The sequence below is a fragment of the Lacerta agilis genome, chromosome Z (genome assembly GCF_009819535.1).
Source record: "Lacerta agilis isolate rLacAgi1 chromosome Z, rLacAgi1.pri, whole genome shotgun sequence".
In the NCBI taxonomy this organism is placed as follows: Eukaryota; Metazoa; Chordata; class Lepidosauria; order Squamata; family Lacertidae; genus Lacerta; species Lacerta agilis.
Window position 1 is genome coordinate 46,258,631 of NC_046331.1, and position 19,863 is coordinate 46,278,493.

General features: G+C 44.6%; 1 protein-coding gene across 1 annotated transcript in view; it reads right to left on the reverse strand.

Annotated features, from left to right (window-relative positions):
* Positions 1–19,863, reverse strand: part of GPC3 (glypican 3) — a 227,290-nt gene that overhangs the window by 114,997 nt on the left and 92,430 nt on the right. Inside the window, exon 3 of the mRNA XM_033137608.1 lies at positions 17,293–17,987. Coding sequence (XP_032993499.1) covers positions 17,293–17,987 — 695 coding nt within the window. The remainder of the gene's footprint in view (positions 1–17,292; positions 17,988–19,863) is intronic.

A 19,863-nucleotide genomic window follows, 5' to 3' on the forward strand; every position in this document is an offset into this window, starting at 1 on the left:
GGGAAAACCATAGCTTTAACTATACGGACCTTTGTCGGCAAGGTGATGTCTCTGCTTTTTAAGATGCTGTCTAGGTTTGTCATTGCTTTCCTCCCAAAAAGCAGGCGTCTTTTACTTTCGTGACTGCTGTCACCATCTGCAGTGATCATGGAACCCAAGAAAGTAAAATCTCTCACTGCCTCCATTTCCTCCCCTTCTATTTGCCAGGAGGTGATGGGACCAGTGGCCATGATTTTTTTTATGTTGAGCTTCAGACAATATTTTGTGCTCTCCTCTTTCACCCTCATTAAAAGGTTCTTTAATTCCTCCTCACTTTCTGCCATCCAGGTTGTATCATCAGCATATCTGAGGTTGTTGGTATTTCTTCCGGCTATCTTACTTCCAGCTTGGGATTCATCTAGTCCAGCTTTTTGCACGATGAATTCTGCATATAAGTGAAATAAGCAGGGAGACAATAAGCAGTACAGCCTTGTCCTACTCCTTTTTCAATTTTGAACCAATCAGTTGTTCCATATCCAGTTCTAACTGTAGCTTCTTGTCCCACATAGCGATTTCTCAGGAGACAGCTGAGGTGATCAGACACTCCCATTTCTTTAAGAACCCCCCATAGTTTGCTGTGGTCGACACAGTCAAAGGCTTTTGCATAGTCAATGAAGCAGAAGTAGATGTTTTTCTGGAACTCTCTAGCTTTCTCCATAATCCAACGCATGTTCGCAATTTGGTCTCTGGTTCCCCTGCCCCTTCGAAATCCAGCTTGCACTTCTGGGAGTTCTCAGTCCACATACTGCTTAAGCCTGCCTTGTAGAATTTTAAGCATAACCTTGCTAGTGTGTGAAATGAGCACAATTGTGCGGTAGTTGGAGCATTCTTTGGCACTGCCCTTCTTTGGGATTGGGATGTAAGACTGATCTTCTCCAATCCTCTGGCCACTGCTGAGTTTTCCAAACTTGCTGGCATATTGAGTGTAGCACCTTAACAGCATCCTCTTTTAAAATTTTAAATAGTTGGAATATCATCACTTAGTGGAATATCATTCCAAATAGTTGGAATATCATCACTTCCACTGGCCTTGTTATTAGCAGTGCTTTCTAAGGCCCATTTGACTTCACTCTCCAGGCTATTTGGTTCAAGGTCAGCAACCACACTACCTGGGGTGTATGAGACCTCCATATCTTTCTGGTATAATTCCTCTGTGTATTCTTGCCACCTCTTCTTGATGTCTTCTGCTTATGTTAGATCCTTTCCTCTTTTGTCCTTTATTATGGTTATCTTTGTACAAAATGTTCCTTTCATATCTCCAATTTTCTTGAACAGATCTTTGGTTTTTCCCATTCTGTTGTTTTCCTCTATTTCTTTGCATTGCTCATTTAAGAAGAAGGCCCTCTTCAGCAACAAGGTGCCCCATGATATTCTTGTAAAGAAGCTGGTAAAATGCGGGCTAGACGATGCTACCATTCAGTGGATTTGTAACTGGCTGACTGACCGAACCCAAAGGGTGCTCATTAACGGCTCCTCTTCATCCTGGAGAGAAGTGACTAGTGGGGTGCCACAGGGTTCTGTCTTGGGCCCAGTCTTATTCAACATCTTTATCAATGACTTGGATGATGGGCTTGAGGGCATCCTGATCAAGTTTGCAGATGACACCAAATTGGGAGGGGTGGCTAATACCCCAGAGGACAGGATCACACTTCAAAATGACCTTAACAGATTAGACAACTGGGCCAAAGCAAACAAGATGAATTTTAACAGGGAGAAATGTAAAGTACTACACTTGGGCAAAAAAAATGAAAGGCACAAATACAGGATGGGTGACACCTGGCTTGAGAGCAGTACATGTGAAAAGGATCTAGGAGTCTTGGTAGACCACAAACTTGACATGAGTCAACAGTGTGATGCAGCAGCTAAAAAAGCCAATGCAATTCTGGGCTGCATCAATAGGAGTATAGCATCTAGATCAAGGGAAGTAATAGTACCACTGTGTTCCGCTCTGGTCAGACCTCACCTGGAATACTGTGTCCAGTTCTGGGCACCACAGTTCAAGAAGGATACTGACAAGCTGGAACGTGTCCAGAGGAGGGCAACCAAAATGGTCAAAGGCCTGGAAACGATGCCTTATGAGGAACGGTTAGGGAGCTGGGTATGTTTAGCCTGGAGAAGAGAAGGTTAAGGGGTGATATGATAGCTATGCTCAAATATATCAAAGGATGTCATATAGAGGAGGGAGAAAGGTTGTTTTCTGCTGCTCCAGAGAAGCGGACACGGGGCAATGGATTCAAACTACAAGAAAGAAGATTCCACCTAAACATTAGGAAGAACTTCCTGACAGTAAGAGCTGTTCGGCAGTGGAATTTGCTACCAAGGAGTGTGGTAGAGTCTCCTTCTTTGGAGGTCTGTTAGGAATGCTTTGATGGTGTTTCCTGCTTGGCAGGGGGTTGGACTGGATGGCCCTTGTGGTCTCTTCTATCTCTATGATTCTATGATTCTATAATTCTTGTGTCTCCTTGCTAATGGATTACAACTATGGAAAGGGGATGTAGCTCCAAGACAAATCATCTGCTTTGCATGCAGATGGTCCCAGGTTCAATCTCAAGGAATGCCTGGGAAAAAGTCACACCTGAAACTCTGAAGAATCATGGTCAGTCAGTCTAGGTGGGAAAGGAGTTTGGATTCTACTACGAGGCAGCTTCTGATATTCCTCAATGAAATAATTGATTTAGCAAAAGGAGCTGTTAACTGTGCAAGAAATGTCTTCAACTAATAAATATCATTTTGTTTCCTGTCTGAAATTGGTGAGAGCAAATGGCAAGAACCTACTTTTTAAGAACTTGTATTTTATATTTTGTACCACTTTGTATTTATTTATTGACTGCATTGTACATTTGGGAAAGGCCATTGGCTAAAAGCAATGCATACAGCTGTTCCTAAACAAGACATGAGCAGATTTTCTTTCTTTCTTTTTTGCCAAATCATTTTTATTAAAGTTTCCAATATTACAAAATCACATTGAAACATTCCAAATTACATTCCCAATTATTTATCCAATTATCAATTATCAATTATAAAAAAGTTCCAAATCTACCGAATTATTAGTTCATTATTATTTAAATTTATGTGGGAGTTCCCATGCTTCAAACTCCTGAGGTATTTGGTCAACTATTGTCCTTTGTTTTCTGTCCTTCAATATTTTCACAGCCTCTGATATATTCCAACAAGCAAGATAAATCAACGCAAATAATGTCTCTGTGTGGATTTAAGTCCATATTTCATCTCCATATAATCGCTTTGCCCCTTGACTCTCTTGACTCCAAAAGCCTAATCACGGACAGTCGCCATCTTCATTCTCTCCCGATAACATCCAAACATCTATTTCCACAGCTGTTATTTGCCCGTCTGCTTCTACTTATATCTTTCTGGAGAATTAGCCAGTTGTATTAAAAGTGTCATATATTGTAGAGGTTTTTTGGGGGGGGGGGCAAAGTTTTTCTGTTTTTTGAAGCTGTTTTGGTTTGTTGTTTACATAATGTGGTCAGTAATCTAAAAAGGTCAACAACTTTGAGCCGAACCCAAAAAAACGGGGGTAGATCACTGCTGAAAGTAGATCACAGTCTCTTGGGAGTTGGCCACCCCTGGTATAAGACATGTAACTAGAATAATTTTTTTAAAAAAAAAATCAAGCAAATAATTGTAATAATTACCGTAATAAAGCATTGCTATAATTATATATAATTTTCCTAAAATTTTGGTTTCATTTGCCTTTCCATGCTGAAATGTCACAACCTGAATGACCATGGCTTGCCCCCCCCCCCCTAGTTTTGATCCTGGCTACGCCCCTGCATCTTAGGCTGTATTAACAGAAGCACAGTGTCAAGATAGCAAGGAGCTGTGCTTCTACTCTATGCTGTACTGGTCAGACCACATCTGGAACACATTTGGAGCACCAAATTCTGGTTGTCACATTTTAAGAAGGACACTGACAAACCAGAGTGCGTCCAGAGGAGTGTAACTCCAGCTGAACTATTCTAAATTGCACAGAGAGCTAGAAATAAATCTCTATCTGCCTTCTGCTCATTGCTAAATTAGGCTACCCTTGATTTACCTGAATGCATCCAGTGTTTATGGCTTGTGTGGTCCAGTTGTTGGACTACAGTGCAATGTAGTAATCAGAGTACTGGCCTGGTAGACTAGGGTTCGAATATATGCTCAGCCATCAAGCTCCCTGAGTGACCTTGGTCCACTCAGCGTCTTTCAGCCTAACAGGGATGTTGTGAGGAATGCCACCTTGAGCTCCCTGGAGGAAATGCAAGATATAAATGTGGCAAGCAAAATCAACAACGAATCATTCCTGACCGTTTTCCATGCCAGTGGGGGTTCAACAAAACCAGGAGGGTGAGAGAGCCACCACCCCTGGTTTAGAGTAATAAATGTCTGTGTTAGAAAGATCACAGCACACTTCACATCTCAAAAGCAAAGAATGGATATCGGGGAATTCACGGAAAGTTCAGAAAAGGCCACCCAAAGTGATCATGAGGCTGGTACACCATCTGGAAGGCACAACATTGCCTGAGCTGGAAATAAATAAATTAGAACAGACTACGGGGGATATTATTTAAGCACCAGTAGTGACAAACCACAGACATCTTCTTCCAAACTTGGGGACAGGGAGGAACTGTTGTGAATCACTACAATGCACAAAAGAAGCTCAAGAAGTTTAACAGCTTCCCTCTAAGAAGGCAACAGATTTACAAAAGGGAGAAAGTCCAGACCTATCAAACTCTGGAAGCAGATGCTTTTTTGACTGTGGGTTTTCTGCAGTTAGCGCCTGTGCGGCCCCCCCCCCCAATGATGGACTATCATCTTCAGAGTGAAGAGCAATATTCTAGGAAACGGAGCATTAACTTGTCCACCAATGACTTTAATAGGGCCCTTTTCAAATTACTGCTTGTGAAAAGCAGAGTGGAGAGGAGAGGGAGGAAACTGATGATGATATCCTATCTCCTTAATTAGACCTCTCTCCTTCCTTTCCTCCCTATTAGCAACTTAATAGCAATTGTACATATTTATATAACAGTGTTCCAGCATGGCATACCAACGAAAACTGGCCATTTAATTATTAGCTGGTAGAAGGTAATCACAATTTTGGAACACACGAAGCAACCTTGCAAGACGCTCAACTTGTTTAGATTTACAATCCAATAAAAATCCCTTCCTGGAAGCATTCCAGGAACTCTTTTGCTACCCACACCTATCTGTGAACAAGTACCGGTAAGTACATTAGACAAGACATACAGTCAGAAGATCAGGACAAACATTAACCTCCAGTCTTGGCTACATTTAAAATGTAATGCAGAAGCCAACTTCAGGTGCTCAGGACATCAAGTAGGTGCCTGCATCGTTTTCAGACCTACCAGTTAGAAGGACCCCCTCTTTCTTGGGAGTGGGGAAAGAAACTGTCAGGATGGATGCATTTGCATTATTTCAGGGGATCATTGGGAACCAAAAGCCATAGCCAGATAGCCAAGAAAAACTGTTCTGGGAGCCGCAAAATACCCATTTCACAGAAGAACTGGTAATGCTCAGAACTAAAGACATAAAGAGATGAATCTTCTGCATACAGAAAATCCTAAACACACCTATGAAAACCCCAATAATTATTGCTCTTTCTCTCTCTGTGGTCCTTGGGTCCCATATATGTTGTTATCCAGACGTCCCTGCCCCTCCTGATATTTTTTTAAATAAAAAATGCCAGTTTTTGAATTCTTTCCCCCCCTTTCCCATGAGGCTGAGACTATCTTCATAGGAAAGGAAAGGTAGAGTGAGTGGTTGGGGTTGAATATGCATTTCGCCTAATCTTTGGTGGTTTGTTACTGTGGATTAGAGGAGTGTTTTGGAGGGAAGTGTTGCCTGAGTTGGGGCAGCGGTGGGGTTTTTTTTGGGGGGGAGTATTTTGTCTGGGCATGGTGGTTCTAATCACCCCAGTTTTTGTTATGTGAAATGAGTAGTCTGTGGTGTCCATAGCAATTTCTTACATTTCCAAGAAGCTGGGGCTGCTGGGAGTTGTGGCACAAAATGTCTGGTGAAGCTTGAGCCAAGACATCCACTGCATCCAGAACTCTGCTCAGTTCTGACAAAGTACGATAATTCGGAGAGGAGCACTGGAGCACTAGCTGTAATGTTCAGGAGAAAATGGCAGCTGGGTCGATGTCATGCATATATACAAAGGATGTTCTCCAGCAAAGGGAGCCTGATCTAATTTATCCATTCAGAAACTGAAATGCACTTGCTGCTACATTCAGAAAGAACAAGATATACAGCAAGTGAAGAATCTTTTGTTTAGCAACATAACAAAACAAAAATCTGATCCACATTTTTATAAAAAGAACAATTCAATGATGCAGGATTTGAATTTGAAAATAACTTAATCCCTCAGTGAAGAAGGAAAATCTGATGAGCATCCTTTGCACTTCCTAATCCACATTTCAGGTTAAATTATCTCTATAATAATATTTAATTGGATTAGTCTAGACCTGGTTGAAAATAAAATAAAAAACTTTGTCTATCAGAAACCTTCTTACCATTGCCCCCCGGGGGACAAGCAGCCAGAGGTTGGGAAAGAACATAGGAAGAGGACATAGGATCAGGCCAATGTCCCACTGAGTCCAGCATCCTCTTCTCATAATAGCCAACCAGGTACCCATGGGAAACCTGCAAGCAAGACTTGAGCTCAACTGCAGCACTCTTTGCACACGTGATTCCCATCCCCTGGCACCCTGAGGTACACTGCTTCTGACAGTGCTACCATGCAGGGATGTGTGAGATCCACACAGCCACAACCTGAGTGGATTTGGGAGGGCGTCACACCACAAACACTTTCAAAAGAACGAAGAGCAAAGCTGCTGAATTAGGCCAAAGGGGGCCCATCCAGTCCAGCATGCTGTGCTCACAGTGACCAAGCAGATGCCTGGGGGAAAGTCTCAAGAAGGACCACAGCAGCACTGTTGGCATCTGGAGTAAAAATGCTCAGGAGATGTTGAACTTAATTCTGAATCTCTGTTGGAGGAGCTACCCTGGATATAATCACACTGAAACTCTGACTTCAGAAAAAGAAAAAAAAACTATGTTTATTGCAGCAGGAAGTACATATTTAATAGGAAAGATCACTAGCTCTACTTAACTAAGGTGGAGGTGCCTTGAGCCATGCTTGCTCTTGCACCTTAACAGGACAGGTATAGCATTTGTCTCCTCTGCTGGTATGGGGATGAAGAAGCAGGAAGCAGGAAATGAGGTCAGCAACCCTAGAGTCAATCTAGCACCCGAGTAAAGGTCATCACAGGTTAGGAAAGAAATGATAGTCTGGGAAATTTGGAGGCTCCCCTCTCTTATCTACTTTTTCCCATGCAGTGCAAGCTGAATTGCATCCCAACAGTTCCAGCACTCTCTCCCTTCAGCTGGTATTCAGAGGCATGCTGTCTCTTGGCAGTGGAGGCAGAGCACTGCAATCAGGGTTGGTAGCCACTGATAGCTTTCTCTTCCTCCATGAATTTGTGCAATTCTCCTTTAAAGCCATCCAAGATGGTGGTCATCTTGTGGGGCAAGGATCTCTTTCCAATTCTCACCCCAATAAAATTAGCAGAAAGGCAACACTTCTTGGAGCAGACAAAGTTGTTCACGAGAAGTGTGTTCCTATTCAAGACTCTCAAGCAGGAGATGGGGTGGGGGGGAGAAGATTAATTGCTACCACCAAAAGTAAGCTTAAAACTTATCTGCCAGCAAACATGGGTCAATATATCTGGAATATGCAACCAAGGAGTAAATAAACAGGATGGCAAAACAGCCCAGTAAAAGTGAATCCTTCCACGAATTAATGTCACCAGCACTGGTGCACTCTGCTCTGGGTGAGTACCTAAAAGCCTCATTTCCACAACTGATGTTGGGAAGGACAGGGAACTAGGGGTGAAAATTGATTTAGGATAGAAAGACCAGCCAGCATAAATGACTGCTGAACTCCATGGTACATGGGACCCCTTAAGTAAGCTGCAAACCAAACGACTGCCATCTTGTTATGGGGAAGACCCATGACTCAGCTGGCATACCCCATGTTCTGCAGGCAGAAGGCCCTGGATTCAGTCCCCTCTTAGAAGGATCAGGAAAGATGTCTCTCTGCACAAGATTCTGGAAGGCAACTGTCAACCACCCAGCCATCACCCACCTGGCAGCTTCCAGAAGTTGTTGGACTACAACTCCCACCAGCACGGCTGTTGGGAGCTGTAGCTGAAGAACACATGGAGGATACAAGATTGGCAAAGGCTGGTGCAACCAGCAGGGCCAGGCAGGTAATCCACCTCACTTGGTGGCACCATTCAGCCGTAGAGTTCCCAGTACAAGCATCTGCCCAAATATTCTTCCTATGTTAACAGAGTCAAAAGTAGTCATAACAAGGCTCAAACTGCACAAAGTACTGTACATTCAAATCACTATCATACCACTTTAAACAGTTGTGGCTTCCCCCAATGAATTCAGGGCACTGTGGTTTGTTGTGGGTGCTAAGAATTGTCAGGAGGCCTCTATTCCTGCCCCCTACCCCACCCCGAGCATCAAATTTGCAGAGTTCCCTGGAAAGAGAGGCAGGGTTGTTAAACTGCTCTGGGAATTGTAGCTCAGTGGTGGGAATGGGGCCTCCAGAGAACTCTCAGCACCCTCAATGAACTACACTTCCCAGGACTATTTGGGGAAAACTGTGGTTGTTCTAAAGTGGCCTGATACAGCTTCAAATGCACAATGCAGATGGAGCTCAAGTCACCAAGGGACTCCTTGGACTAGGGCAGGGCGAAGCATTCCCAACAGCACACTCTTGTTGCAGGGCTTTGGACCCAGCAAGTTTATTAATGGGTAGCAGAAAAGAAATTAAGAGATGAATAATGGAGCCTTTAAGAAGGGGAGTTAATTCATTTGGCTTCAATCAATACACATCATTCTGAAATCCGGTCAGCAGCCTATGTGTGATTCTGCTGCCGTGGATTACTGCAAATTCTGGTTTTATTGCTATTACTCATTTTTATTTCACTTCGATTTATTTCACTCATGGGGATGTGGGAAAAGAAAAGGAGATATAAATGAATGATACCCATTCCGTAGAATCTTTTGACCAGAAAGTATGTAATGCTATGTCTTGACTACACACAGAGAAAGACACACACACACACACACACACACACACACACACACACTGCAAAGAGAGACAAGGAAGGTTACTTTTGGCTTCATTCTCTACAGACCTGCTAACAAAGCAATTAGCCAGGTTCTAACCTAGTACAGTGGCACCTCGTGTTACAAACGCTTCGGGTTACAGACTCCGCTAACCCAGAAATAGTACCTCGGGTTAAGAACTTGACTTCAGGATGAGAACAGAAATCGCACAGCGGCAGCAGGAGGCCCCATTAGCTAAAGTGGAACCTCAGGTTAAGAACGGACCTCCAGAACAAATTAATTTCTTAACCCGAGGTACCACTGTAGTTCCCTTGGGAGCAACTGCCAGTGGTAACAGAGTCAGTGCAGCTAACATCAAGGATGCCCTAGGAATGACCCACTAAACAATGCACAGGTTGCAGCCTGAAGAAGGAGATTTTTATGCAATTGGCAGACAGATCTAGAGTTTGCAAAGGGCTGCAACATTTTTCAGGTGGGGCTTATATGGGTTGCCATCTTTTGAAGAGCAAAAAAGAGGACACATTTGCAGTACCAGCACCTGTTTTTGTTGCTAAAAAGTGTGGCACTTACTTTAACAATTTCATGGTGGGTTCCAGCACCTATTTTTCTAGAAAAGAAAGCACTGGATGTAACTGACCTTTAAATTTTGTGTTGACTCCCAAGCTTTCTACTTGGGTGGGCTAGTGGTCTGGAAGAACATAAATTAAGTCTGCAATCCTAGACACTTAGCCAACAAGGGACTTACCGGTAACTTCTGAGTTAAGGATAACACTGTAACGCTCTCAGAACTGTTTCCAACTTTTGCTTTCTGTGCCAGTCAATTCTAAACTTAGCTTTAACTGTCTTATTGTTGTATTATAGGTTCCTAGACACATTCTTGTCCAAGAATTGAATATATTTTGTATTAAATGCTAATGTATTGAGGTGTCACTGCGTAGTGCTGTGAAAACCATGTTCACTTTCATGTTCAGATAAAAAAAATTATTTAAAAAAAAGCAGGAAGTGGGGGGGGGGAGAGGACACATTTGCCAACTTCTACTTTTAACTATGGATCACTATGATGATTCTCATTTTACATACCCATGAAAAAGAGGACGTGTCCTGGAAAAAAGAAGACATATGGCAAACCTATTCAGGGTTTAACCACACTTATCTTTTGCCTCACTCTTTCCAGGCACAAGTCTGCACTTCAAAACTCTCTTTTGCCCTGGAGTTTTCCTTGCAAAAAAAAAAAAATCTTTAAAGCTGAAGTTTTAATGAGTGCTCAGACATGGGGCTTTAATGTGTGGACCATGGACTTCCGGCGAGAACGCCATTGCGGGCGGTCGTGGGTCACTTCGGCAGCGAAGCGACTCACGCCGGCCCGGGGGTAGGAGCCCCGCTACCGCAAAGCGGGGCTCCGCTAAACCGCGGGTCGAGCGTCCCGCGGCATGGGCTCTCCGGCGAGCCCGCTATGGTTCCGAACCCTTCCCCCGTTCCCCCTGTAAAGGGGGAGTGGGGGTGAAGGGACCACGGAGCCGGTCTGTGGAGGCATGCCCCAACCGGGCCGGCGAAGCGGCGGCCGCCGCTCACGATGAGCGATATCGTTCTACCTGGCAGAAGGAAAATAAAAGAAGCCCGTTGGCCGTGAGTACGTTAACAATTGAATCTATCTTTGACATTTGGCGCTCCGGGAGATATGACAAGATAGTCGTCTCGCTCTGAAAGAGTCTCTGCCCTGTTGTGCACATTTGTGCTACGTTGCCTCACATTTAATATTGTGTTTTCGGCACATTTCATTCCTGGTGCCGTTAATGAATTCTCCGATGCTTTGTCACCTTTTCAGATGGAGCGCTTCAGAGCTTTAGCTCCAGCAACTTCCAGAATTTTTCCCTCTGCAGTTTTGGAGCCTTGGTGTTTTTACATGAGTAGAATGTGTCCTTAAAATGCATCTCTATGTTATTTGGGGGGCCTGCCTGGTGTTTTTACATGAGTAGAATGTGTGCTTTTATTTAAAATGCATCTCTGGGTTATTTGTAGGGCATAGGAATTCGTTGATTTTTTTATTTTCAAAATATAGTCTGGCCCCCCACAAGGTCTAAGGGACAGTTTGCTGCTGAAAAGGTTTGCTGACCCTTGGGTTAGGCTAAGAGACTGGGTCTATGAGTGACTTTGAACACTGCTCATCTTGATCCTCTAACCACTAGACCACACTACAGAGGCCCACCAGGCTGGCAGATGAAACTTCACTGCTAACAAAACAGAGTCCATCGCTGCAACAGGTTGGCCTAGTGGGCACAGGGCAGGCTGCATGGCACTCACAGCTCTGTGGAGCAGGCAGGGAAGGAGCATCACTGCTTATTTCACAGTTGAGTATGGCAATGCTCTCTGTGCCAAATAAATAAGCTTTTACTCATTCATCCTTTTCCTTCTAAAGACCTTTTTATCTCCCCAGGCTTTATTAACCTCTGCCTAACCCCCTGCACATAGATCGTTTTCAGTACTGCCTATTACAGTTTTTAAAGGAATTTGTATTAGTTCTTATAAACTGTCTTGGGAATTTTGAATGTAAGGGCAGGTGCATAAATATTTTAAATACAGTGGTACCTCCACTTACGGACGCAATCCATTCCAAGGTGCTGTTTGCACCCCGAAAAGTCTGTAAGTAGAGCGCTGCTTCTGTGCATGCACGTGACGCAATGGAGTGTGCATGCGCATGTGGGAAGTATGCAGAACGATGGGGGGGGGCGCCAGAAGGTGATCTCGCCTAGGGCGCAAAAAACCCTAGCACCGGCCCTGGCCTTCACTACCATGATAGAGCAGATTATGAGACTGAATCTCATTTCCTCACTTACGCTCCAAGCGGCATGTTTCATCAACCACAGCTCCTCAGCATACGGAGGAGCAAAACAGACCCCACAGCACTGGAGGGGGCACTCAGAAGCGATCATATCAATGGCCCCATGAGACTCACCATTCCATGGGGAAACTAGGGCCTCCACAGCAGCAGCATGGCAAACCACTCAGGTGCCTGGGGAGGGTGCTTGCCCAGTGCATGTGTGCCACCCACGGGGGGGGGGAAGCCACCCACAGGGCAGGGTGAGCCAGGACAGGACACGCTGCCAGAACTGTGTCCCTCCCACAGGGACACTGAGTAAGATGCAGTGTGCTTGGCTGGCCCAGCGCTGCCCACAAAAGCAGCGCATGACTGGGGCCCAAGCCACTGTGTTCTTGTGGGTCACCCTCCAGCTGAAGGGCCCCTGGGAGAGATGCAGCACAGTGGCTCTGGCGCTCTCCCGTCACTCATAGGCACTCTCCTGAGTCCTGCTGGAGGGCAGCTGAGGGGAAGGCAGTGGGCGGAGTGTAGTGCTTGCAGGCGCCTGAGCCTAACTCCCAGGACAGATGTGTGGCTCGGACACACTGCAGGCCCTGTGGGACCAGCACAGGGTAGTTGCATCCCTCCCAGCTGCCCTCTGGTGGCTGGGGGCAGTCACAGCAGCCCAGCACACAGGGAGCCAAGCCCTGGGCTGTGCTGATTTTGGGAGCAGTGCATGCCAGGCTCTGGGGTGCCTGGCCTTGGGCATCACCTTGGGCAGTGCACCCGCCCCCCAGGTAAACGCCGTCCAGGGCACCCCGCCCCCCCTTAGCTACGCTACTGCTCAACAAGATCACCTGCTCTATCATCTGGAAAATCCCACAGAACAGTCAGGAATCCATCAGTCTCTGGGAGTGGACCGTCATAACTGGTCCCTCGCCTTTGCAGGGGAGAATCATTGCTGCACTTCCAAACCTCACCATGAAGTGTTCTGACCATGATAATGAGTGATGGTCACCCTCTATTTCCAGACCAATGTTGGACCAATGACCACCTGAGACAGGCCCATTGTTGCTGTGGAGGCCATGAACTTCTGAGCGAGAGAACTGAGGCACCCTCAGCATGGATGGTGAAGTCACCTGCAGCCTTTCTTTCCCAGATACTTCGGTGAAATTGGTGCCGTGAGTAGCAAATGAAATGCTGAACAGCTTTATTCGCAAGTGCTTTAATCAAGGTTCTCCTCCAGTTATCCATTTGAATCTTTGTTTACCTTTAAAGTACCAGTAAATTGTTCACAAGTTATTAACCCCAGAACAGAAAAAGCCATTTGTTTAAAATCACCTGCCCTTCCTCCTCCCAGCACCCCTCCACCTTGTCAGTTAGTTCCCTGCTGTTAGAGAGCTTTTGTAAGGCAGAAATCCTTCATCACACTTTATGACTTCATTCCTTTCAAACTGCGAGTTAAATCTTCTCTGCTGTTCCTCTTTCTCCCAGCCCCAAATAAAGCTTTCCAGGCCCTTTTTGCAACTTGCATCCACAGCAACATTCTACCAACCCAAAGCTATTTCTCTGCCAAGCCCATGATACTCTAGGCTTGACTCAGAGCAGCTTACAGCAGCATCTGGATTCTGGACAGTTCCTGCCAGCCACCAGCCAGCATGCCTAGTGGTCAGAACTGACCCTTCCTCCTAAATCCATCAGTTTGCAGATACCATATTATCAGGAGTTTGCAAGTACTCATTTGACTTCCTGGGAATGCAATGGTGAAGAAGAACAATCAGCACAGATAATTAATTCTGACAACGCATTGCTCAGCTGGAAGGGAGGTCATTCTAAGGCACTCAGGCTAAGCCAAATATTGTTGTAGGATGCACAAATTTTTAAATATGGATCCAATAACCATCAATCTCATTTAGATGCCTATTTGGACATGTGGACAAACTGCATTAAGTTATATAATTCAGGATTGGTGTATTATTTTTATTGTTGACATCAGCTGCCAATGTTATTATACTGATAAAAAAAATTAAAAGAAAAGAAATCTAAAGGTTGTATCCAATGGAGCAGTAAGTTAAAGTCATTTAGTGGGACAGTTGTCATGCATCACGCACAGGGTTACATTCTAGGGATTGCACACAAAGTTGTGGGTACAGCCAAAACAACCCCATATAACCACCCCACCTTTCTGAAGCTGACGTGCCAAGCGAGCTTTGTTCTGTGCCTTGCTTGCCAGGCTCTGTGAACCTCTCAGACCCCAGTAAGCAAGTCTGAGAGCTTATAAGCTCTCCACCTTGTGTGCATTTAATTTGTGTGATTTCAGCTGGCTGGTGACCGAAAAGCTGCGTAAAGCTGCAATCACACAAGTTGCAAGCCAACTGCACATTCATTCCAACAGTGAAATGTTTTGGGCCAGCAGAAAGTTGTTGCACAAACGAACAAACAAGCAGATCGCTCATAACATTGTTGCACAACAGACTGCACCTCAATTGCCTGGGCAATGTGTGTCCACTAGCACAACTGTTGCACTGAATTCCTCTGTTGTGCAACATTCAAACTCACCCATCTCCTAGTGCAAAAGTCCTTGTGTCAATGAACAGAGAACACTGGATCCAGCCCCATGTTGTTGTAGGAGAGTTAGCCATTATCAAGACCCCACACCCTCAGGCTGGTCAATGCAAAGTGAATTTCAAGGAGGGGAAAAGGAAGCCTCTCTCATTTTATACTGGTCATCAGTAGCATTTGCCAGAGGTGCACCTTAAACATCACTGGCAAGGCTGGTCTTCAAGCAAACCTGACAACTGTTCTCCTGAAAAAACTTTCTGAGAGGGTTCTAGGGGGCTTGAGTGAAGGAGTGAGGAGGGACCCTCCCATTCTTCTCATGTACACTTGTGTCTGTTCCTTCCTCCAGAGTGCAAGGTTCGGTGGGGGGCATTTCCTGAAGATATACTGGGGAGGAATCAGAATGCAGTTTTTTTTGCAATACCTTTTTTGCAATCTGATGTTAACTTCATTTACAATTAGTTCTGTTAGGGAATATCCCCCACAATCAGTTGGTTTAGGGAAGCTTTTAATGTTTAATAGATTATTGTATTTTAACATTCTGTTGGAAGCCGCCCAGAGTGGCTGGGGAAACCCAGACAGATGGGCAGGGTATGAATAAACAAACAAACAAACAAACAAACAAACAAATAAATAAATTGGTTTAGAAATGTGGAATTATGGACAAATATATCTCAATGTAGCAATTTTGCTTCTTTGTGCATATGCTGCGGTCTTATCCAGAAATGGTTTTTTTGTGAAATTCTCACAAGAATCATTGGCCAATTCCAGGCACTCTTGCAGGAAAGTGATTTTCTAGATCCATTTCAGTAGGGGTTTAGGCCTGGTTTTTGCATAGAAACTGCTTTGGTCACCCTGTATGATGACCTCTGTTGAGAGAGAGAGATAGCGGAAATGTGTCCTTGTTCATTCTCCTTGACCTCTCAGAGGCTTTCAATACCATGGTATCCTTCTGGAGTGGCTGTCTGAGTTGCGGGTAGGTGGCACTGCTTTGCACTGGTTCCAGTCCTACTTGGACGTTTGCAGTGGGAGTTTTTTGGGAAGTGCTTTCAATGTAGGATTCCTCAGGGTTCAGTTTTATCCCCCAAGCTGATCAACTTCTAAACGAAACTGCTGAGTGGGGTCATCAGGAATTTTGGAGTACGTTGTGAGCAATATGCTGTTGACACACAGCTCTGCTTTTCTTCAGGTGTGGCACTGAATGAGTTGGACTGTTGTCTTGCCTTGGTAATGGACTGGATGAGAACCAACAAACTGAAGCTCAATTCAGGTAAGACTGAGGTCCTGTTATCAGGTGGTTCCTGAGACTGGATAGATGGCAGGTGGAAAAGGATAGCTGAGCTACAGTTGTCTATGCTCCGGTAACTTCTAGATTACTGCAACAAGAGACTGCCTCTGAAGATGGTTTGGGAACTTCAGATGGTGCAAAATTTAGCAGCCAGGTTGCTCACTGGGGCAAGAGAGTTTGAGCATATAATGTGAATCCTGGCCCATCTGCACTGACTGCCAAATAGTTTCTGGACCCAGTAAAAATGCTGAGCCTTAAACAGCTCAGGACTACAATACCTTAAGGACAGCTTCTCCCCATATTGACCTTCCTGGACCCTGAGTCTGAGATCATCTTCTGAAGCCCTTCTTCATGTGCCCTCTCCATGAGAGGTCCGGAGAGCGGCAGCATGAGAACGGGCTTTTTCTGCAGTGGCTCCTTGTTTGTGCAATGTTCTCCCTAGGGAGGCTCACCTGGTGCCTTCATTACATGTCTTTAGTTGTCCGGCTAAGCATTCCTCTTCTCCCAGGCCTTATAAATGGGGGGGGGGGAAGGTGTATTGTTGTGTTTACTATGTTATACATTTTGTGTTTTTATACTGTAAACCAGCCTTCGCTCCTCACTATTTAATACATAATAGTAATAACAAAAACCATCCAGAAGGCAGTTGGGTTTTGAGTAAACATGGCCAACATCATTACAGTTCTATAATACACCCAAATACTTCATTTTCATGTTTTAAATCCTAATTTAATATTTTTGATTGTTAGTTTGTTTATCATTTCCCCTTCCTTCACCCCAAGGTACTAGAGCAGGTTACAAGAATTAAAACACAGTATCAGAAACAGTACAAAGCAACTTGAAATAAGGTGGGCCCTGAAAATAGGGTAAAGAGGCACATCTTCAGCATTCATGGTGCCAGACACACCTCTGCAGGAAGGAAGTTCCACGACTCAGTCAGCAGCAAGGAAGGGGGAAAAGGACAGGTGAGAGTATCTGCCTGCATCTCCTTATTTCCCCCCCCCCTCCCACAACTGCATGTATAAATAGGGTTTAAAACGGCCACCCGCTTTGACAGTGCCAGATTTTTCCAGGTGTATCCAACCCAGGAATGCCTCAACCCATTCCAAGCAAACCCTGGATCAGCCTGATTTGGGACCTGGGATTTTCCTAAGCTGTTGCTAAGCTCTATTGCACATGTTCACATGTAGTTGCTTCTGTATGATATGTTTCTTTCTCTCAAAGAAATAAAGAAACAATAGGATCAAATGAAGAGCCTGCTGGATCAGGCCAGTGGCCTGCCTGGCCCAGCATCCTGCTCTCCTGATGGCCAGCCAGATGCCCCAATGGGAAACCAGCAAGCTGGCCCTGAGCTCCCCTCCTGTGGCTGCTAGCCACTGGTATTCAGAAGCAGAACTGCTTCCGACTGCAGAGCAAATGGCCTGTAAAAACTGGAAGGAGAACTCACCGTCGCTGACAGCTTCCCAGCATTCTTCTGCATGTATGTGATGGCATCTTGTATCAAGGAGAAGAGACTGAGAAGCACATGCTCCATGTTGTAGATGCCCCTCATGCCTCTCATCAGCCTTTCCAGAGAACGGAGGTACTCCTGCCAATAGCTATCTATCTCCACCACACTGGCCAGGCACCCCTGCAGCACAGAGCCACAGAACCCAGCACATGGCTTCACCATCATAAGGTCTTGGCAATGGGCACAGTACCACATCTTCAGCAGGGCCCTCCCACAGTCCTTGCTGAACTTCAAGTGGTCGGTGGTGTTCACCACCTCAATGCCAAGGTTGAGCACCTGGAGGAAGACTCGTGTCACCTGGAGAGACTTGGACACCTGCGTCATCATGATTTTGGGAAAGTTCCCAAACACCTTCAGGTCTCGCCGGGCAAGTCGGAGGCACTCGGTCATTTCCAGCGAAGGATCCGGTGACCCTGGGTTCACCAGGCGCGGGTAGACCAATGGAAACAAGCTGTCAAAGAATTCGTTTATCATGTCATTGACGTTGATGTCTGAGCCCAGGATGTATAAGGATATGTCTGTAAAAAACTCCCCCACAAATTTAGAAGCTCTGGCAGCTAAATTGCGATAATAGTTTCTGAACATGGAGTTGGTGTAGTTTCTCGCATGCCGCACTACAATTTCAAAGGCTTCTGGAAAAAAAGAAAGAAAGGAGGAGGGGTCAGTGAACCCTGTTTCCAGAAAGCAGAAACAGGGGAGTGAGTGAGAGGTGGGTCTTCTTCTATGAGGAGGGTCTTCAACTATGGAATCCAAGTTGACAGCAAATCAAAAGCAACCTTGAAGAAATGTGTAACTCTCCCCAACTGGAAATAATTTCACACACCCTGGCTACCCAACCAACTAGCAACTCTCCCTAGACACAAGATAAATCAGAACATTACTGAAGCATGTTTGGAGGACAGGAGACTTTTCCTTTCCAGTGTACATTTAATATATGCCAATATGCTCCAACACAGATGGTTTAACAGGTATGTGGCTTTGCTTTTTTTATTCTTTTTTTGCTGACCAATAAGGTATTGTGGACTTTTGTCATTTTTAGAATCATAGAATCTTAGAGTTGGAAGGGACCCCACCCCCTGCAATGCAGGAAACTCCGCTAAAGCATCCGTGACAGATGGCCATCCAACCTCTGCTTAAAAACCTCCAAGGAATGAGAGTCCACCATCTCCCAAAGGAGACCGTTCCACTGTTGAACAGCTCTTACTGTCAGAAAGTTTTTCCAAAGGTTTAGTCAAAATCTCCTTTCTTGTAATTTGGAATCATTTTAATAATATTGCTGTTAAATATGCTGAATCATCTCTAGTTAACACAGAGTTTTTAAATTCTGCATTTTGTTTTTACTAAATTGAAATGTTATACTCTATTCTAGGTTAAAGCATCATTTTAATTTTTAACATGGAACCACAGACATATGCTTATGCATTTATTACACATTTAATGAAAGAGTAATATTTCAGAAAGCTGTCCCTTTATGGAAATATAGCATTTTGCACTTTAAAAAAGAGCATTTAACATCATTTTAGCGGATCAATATTAGGTAATGTCACCTTTGGGGTCTACCTGGCATCTTCACACAGATTGGAGATAGAGTCACAATAATGCTACCCTAGTTACATTAATGGAGCCAGATCACAATATCCAACTGCTGCCATGACTTCTTCCCTTTCTGTTGAGCCATATTGGACCAGCAGCTCCTGCCAAGCAAGGGTCAATTGTGTGCCAAATGGGTTGATTCAGAAGAACTGTTTCTTCTCCTTCTCCTACCTACCCAGGTCCCATGTAAAGCTGGTGCCCAGCTCAAAGGGTCTCACCCTGAGGCTCTCACTTGAGGCCAAGCAGTTGGCTCATAAGATGGAGAGGACATTAAGGGACTATTAATTCAGGCAGCCTATGCACAGAGATGCGAGGAGACAAAGAACCCAATGGCTCTGGCACAGCAGTAGCCCCCCAGTTCTGCAACACCACCCTTCTGGATGGTTATTGGAAGTTCATTTCTCTATAGAAATTTCCTTGCTTCTTTCCAGCTTATGGAGTCTATCGTTAAGACTGTTTTCCAGCCTTGAGCCCATTTGCTTTTATAGAACAGATTTTGTGCCTGTTGATATTGATGTTGCTGGAAGTTTTTTTTTTTTATACCTTAACTGCATTCTATGATTTGTAATTTTATGATTTATTCTATTTTAATATGTAAACTGCTTCGAGGTCCCTTGTGATATTCAGCAGAAAGTAAGCACATTAAATTGAGTCAAACTGAAGCAAGTGAAGCCTTCTGCATCCTCCCTATGGAACCCCCCACAAACCTCTGGGTGGAAAAAGCACATGCACATTTCTCATAGATTTTGGCCCATTTGTATAATTCTGCACCCAGAGTCATGCAGAACTTCCCTGCTCAGGAGACACAAAATGACAAACTCTTTCTACCCACCAGGACATAAAAGGAACATGTTAAAAGAGGAGAGGCTTATCATGACAGAAAGATATTATATTCTTTCTAATGCTAAATTGCCG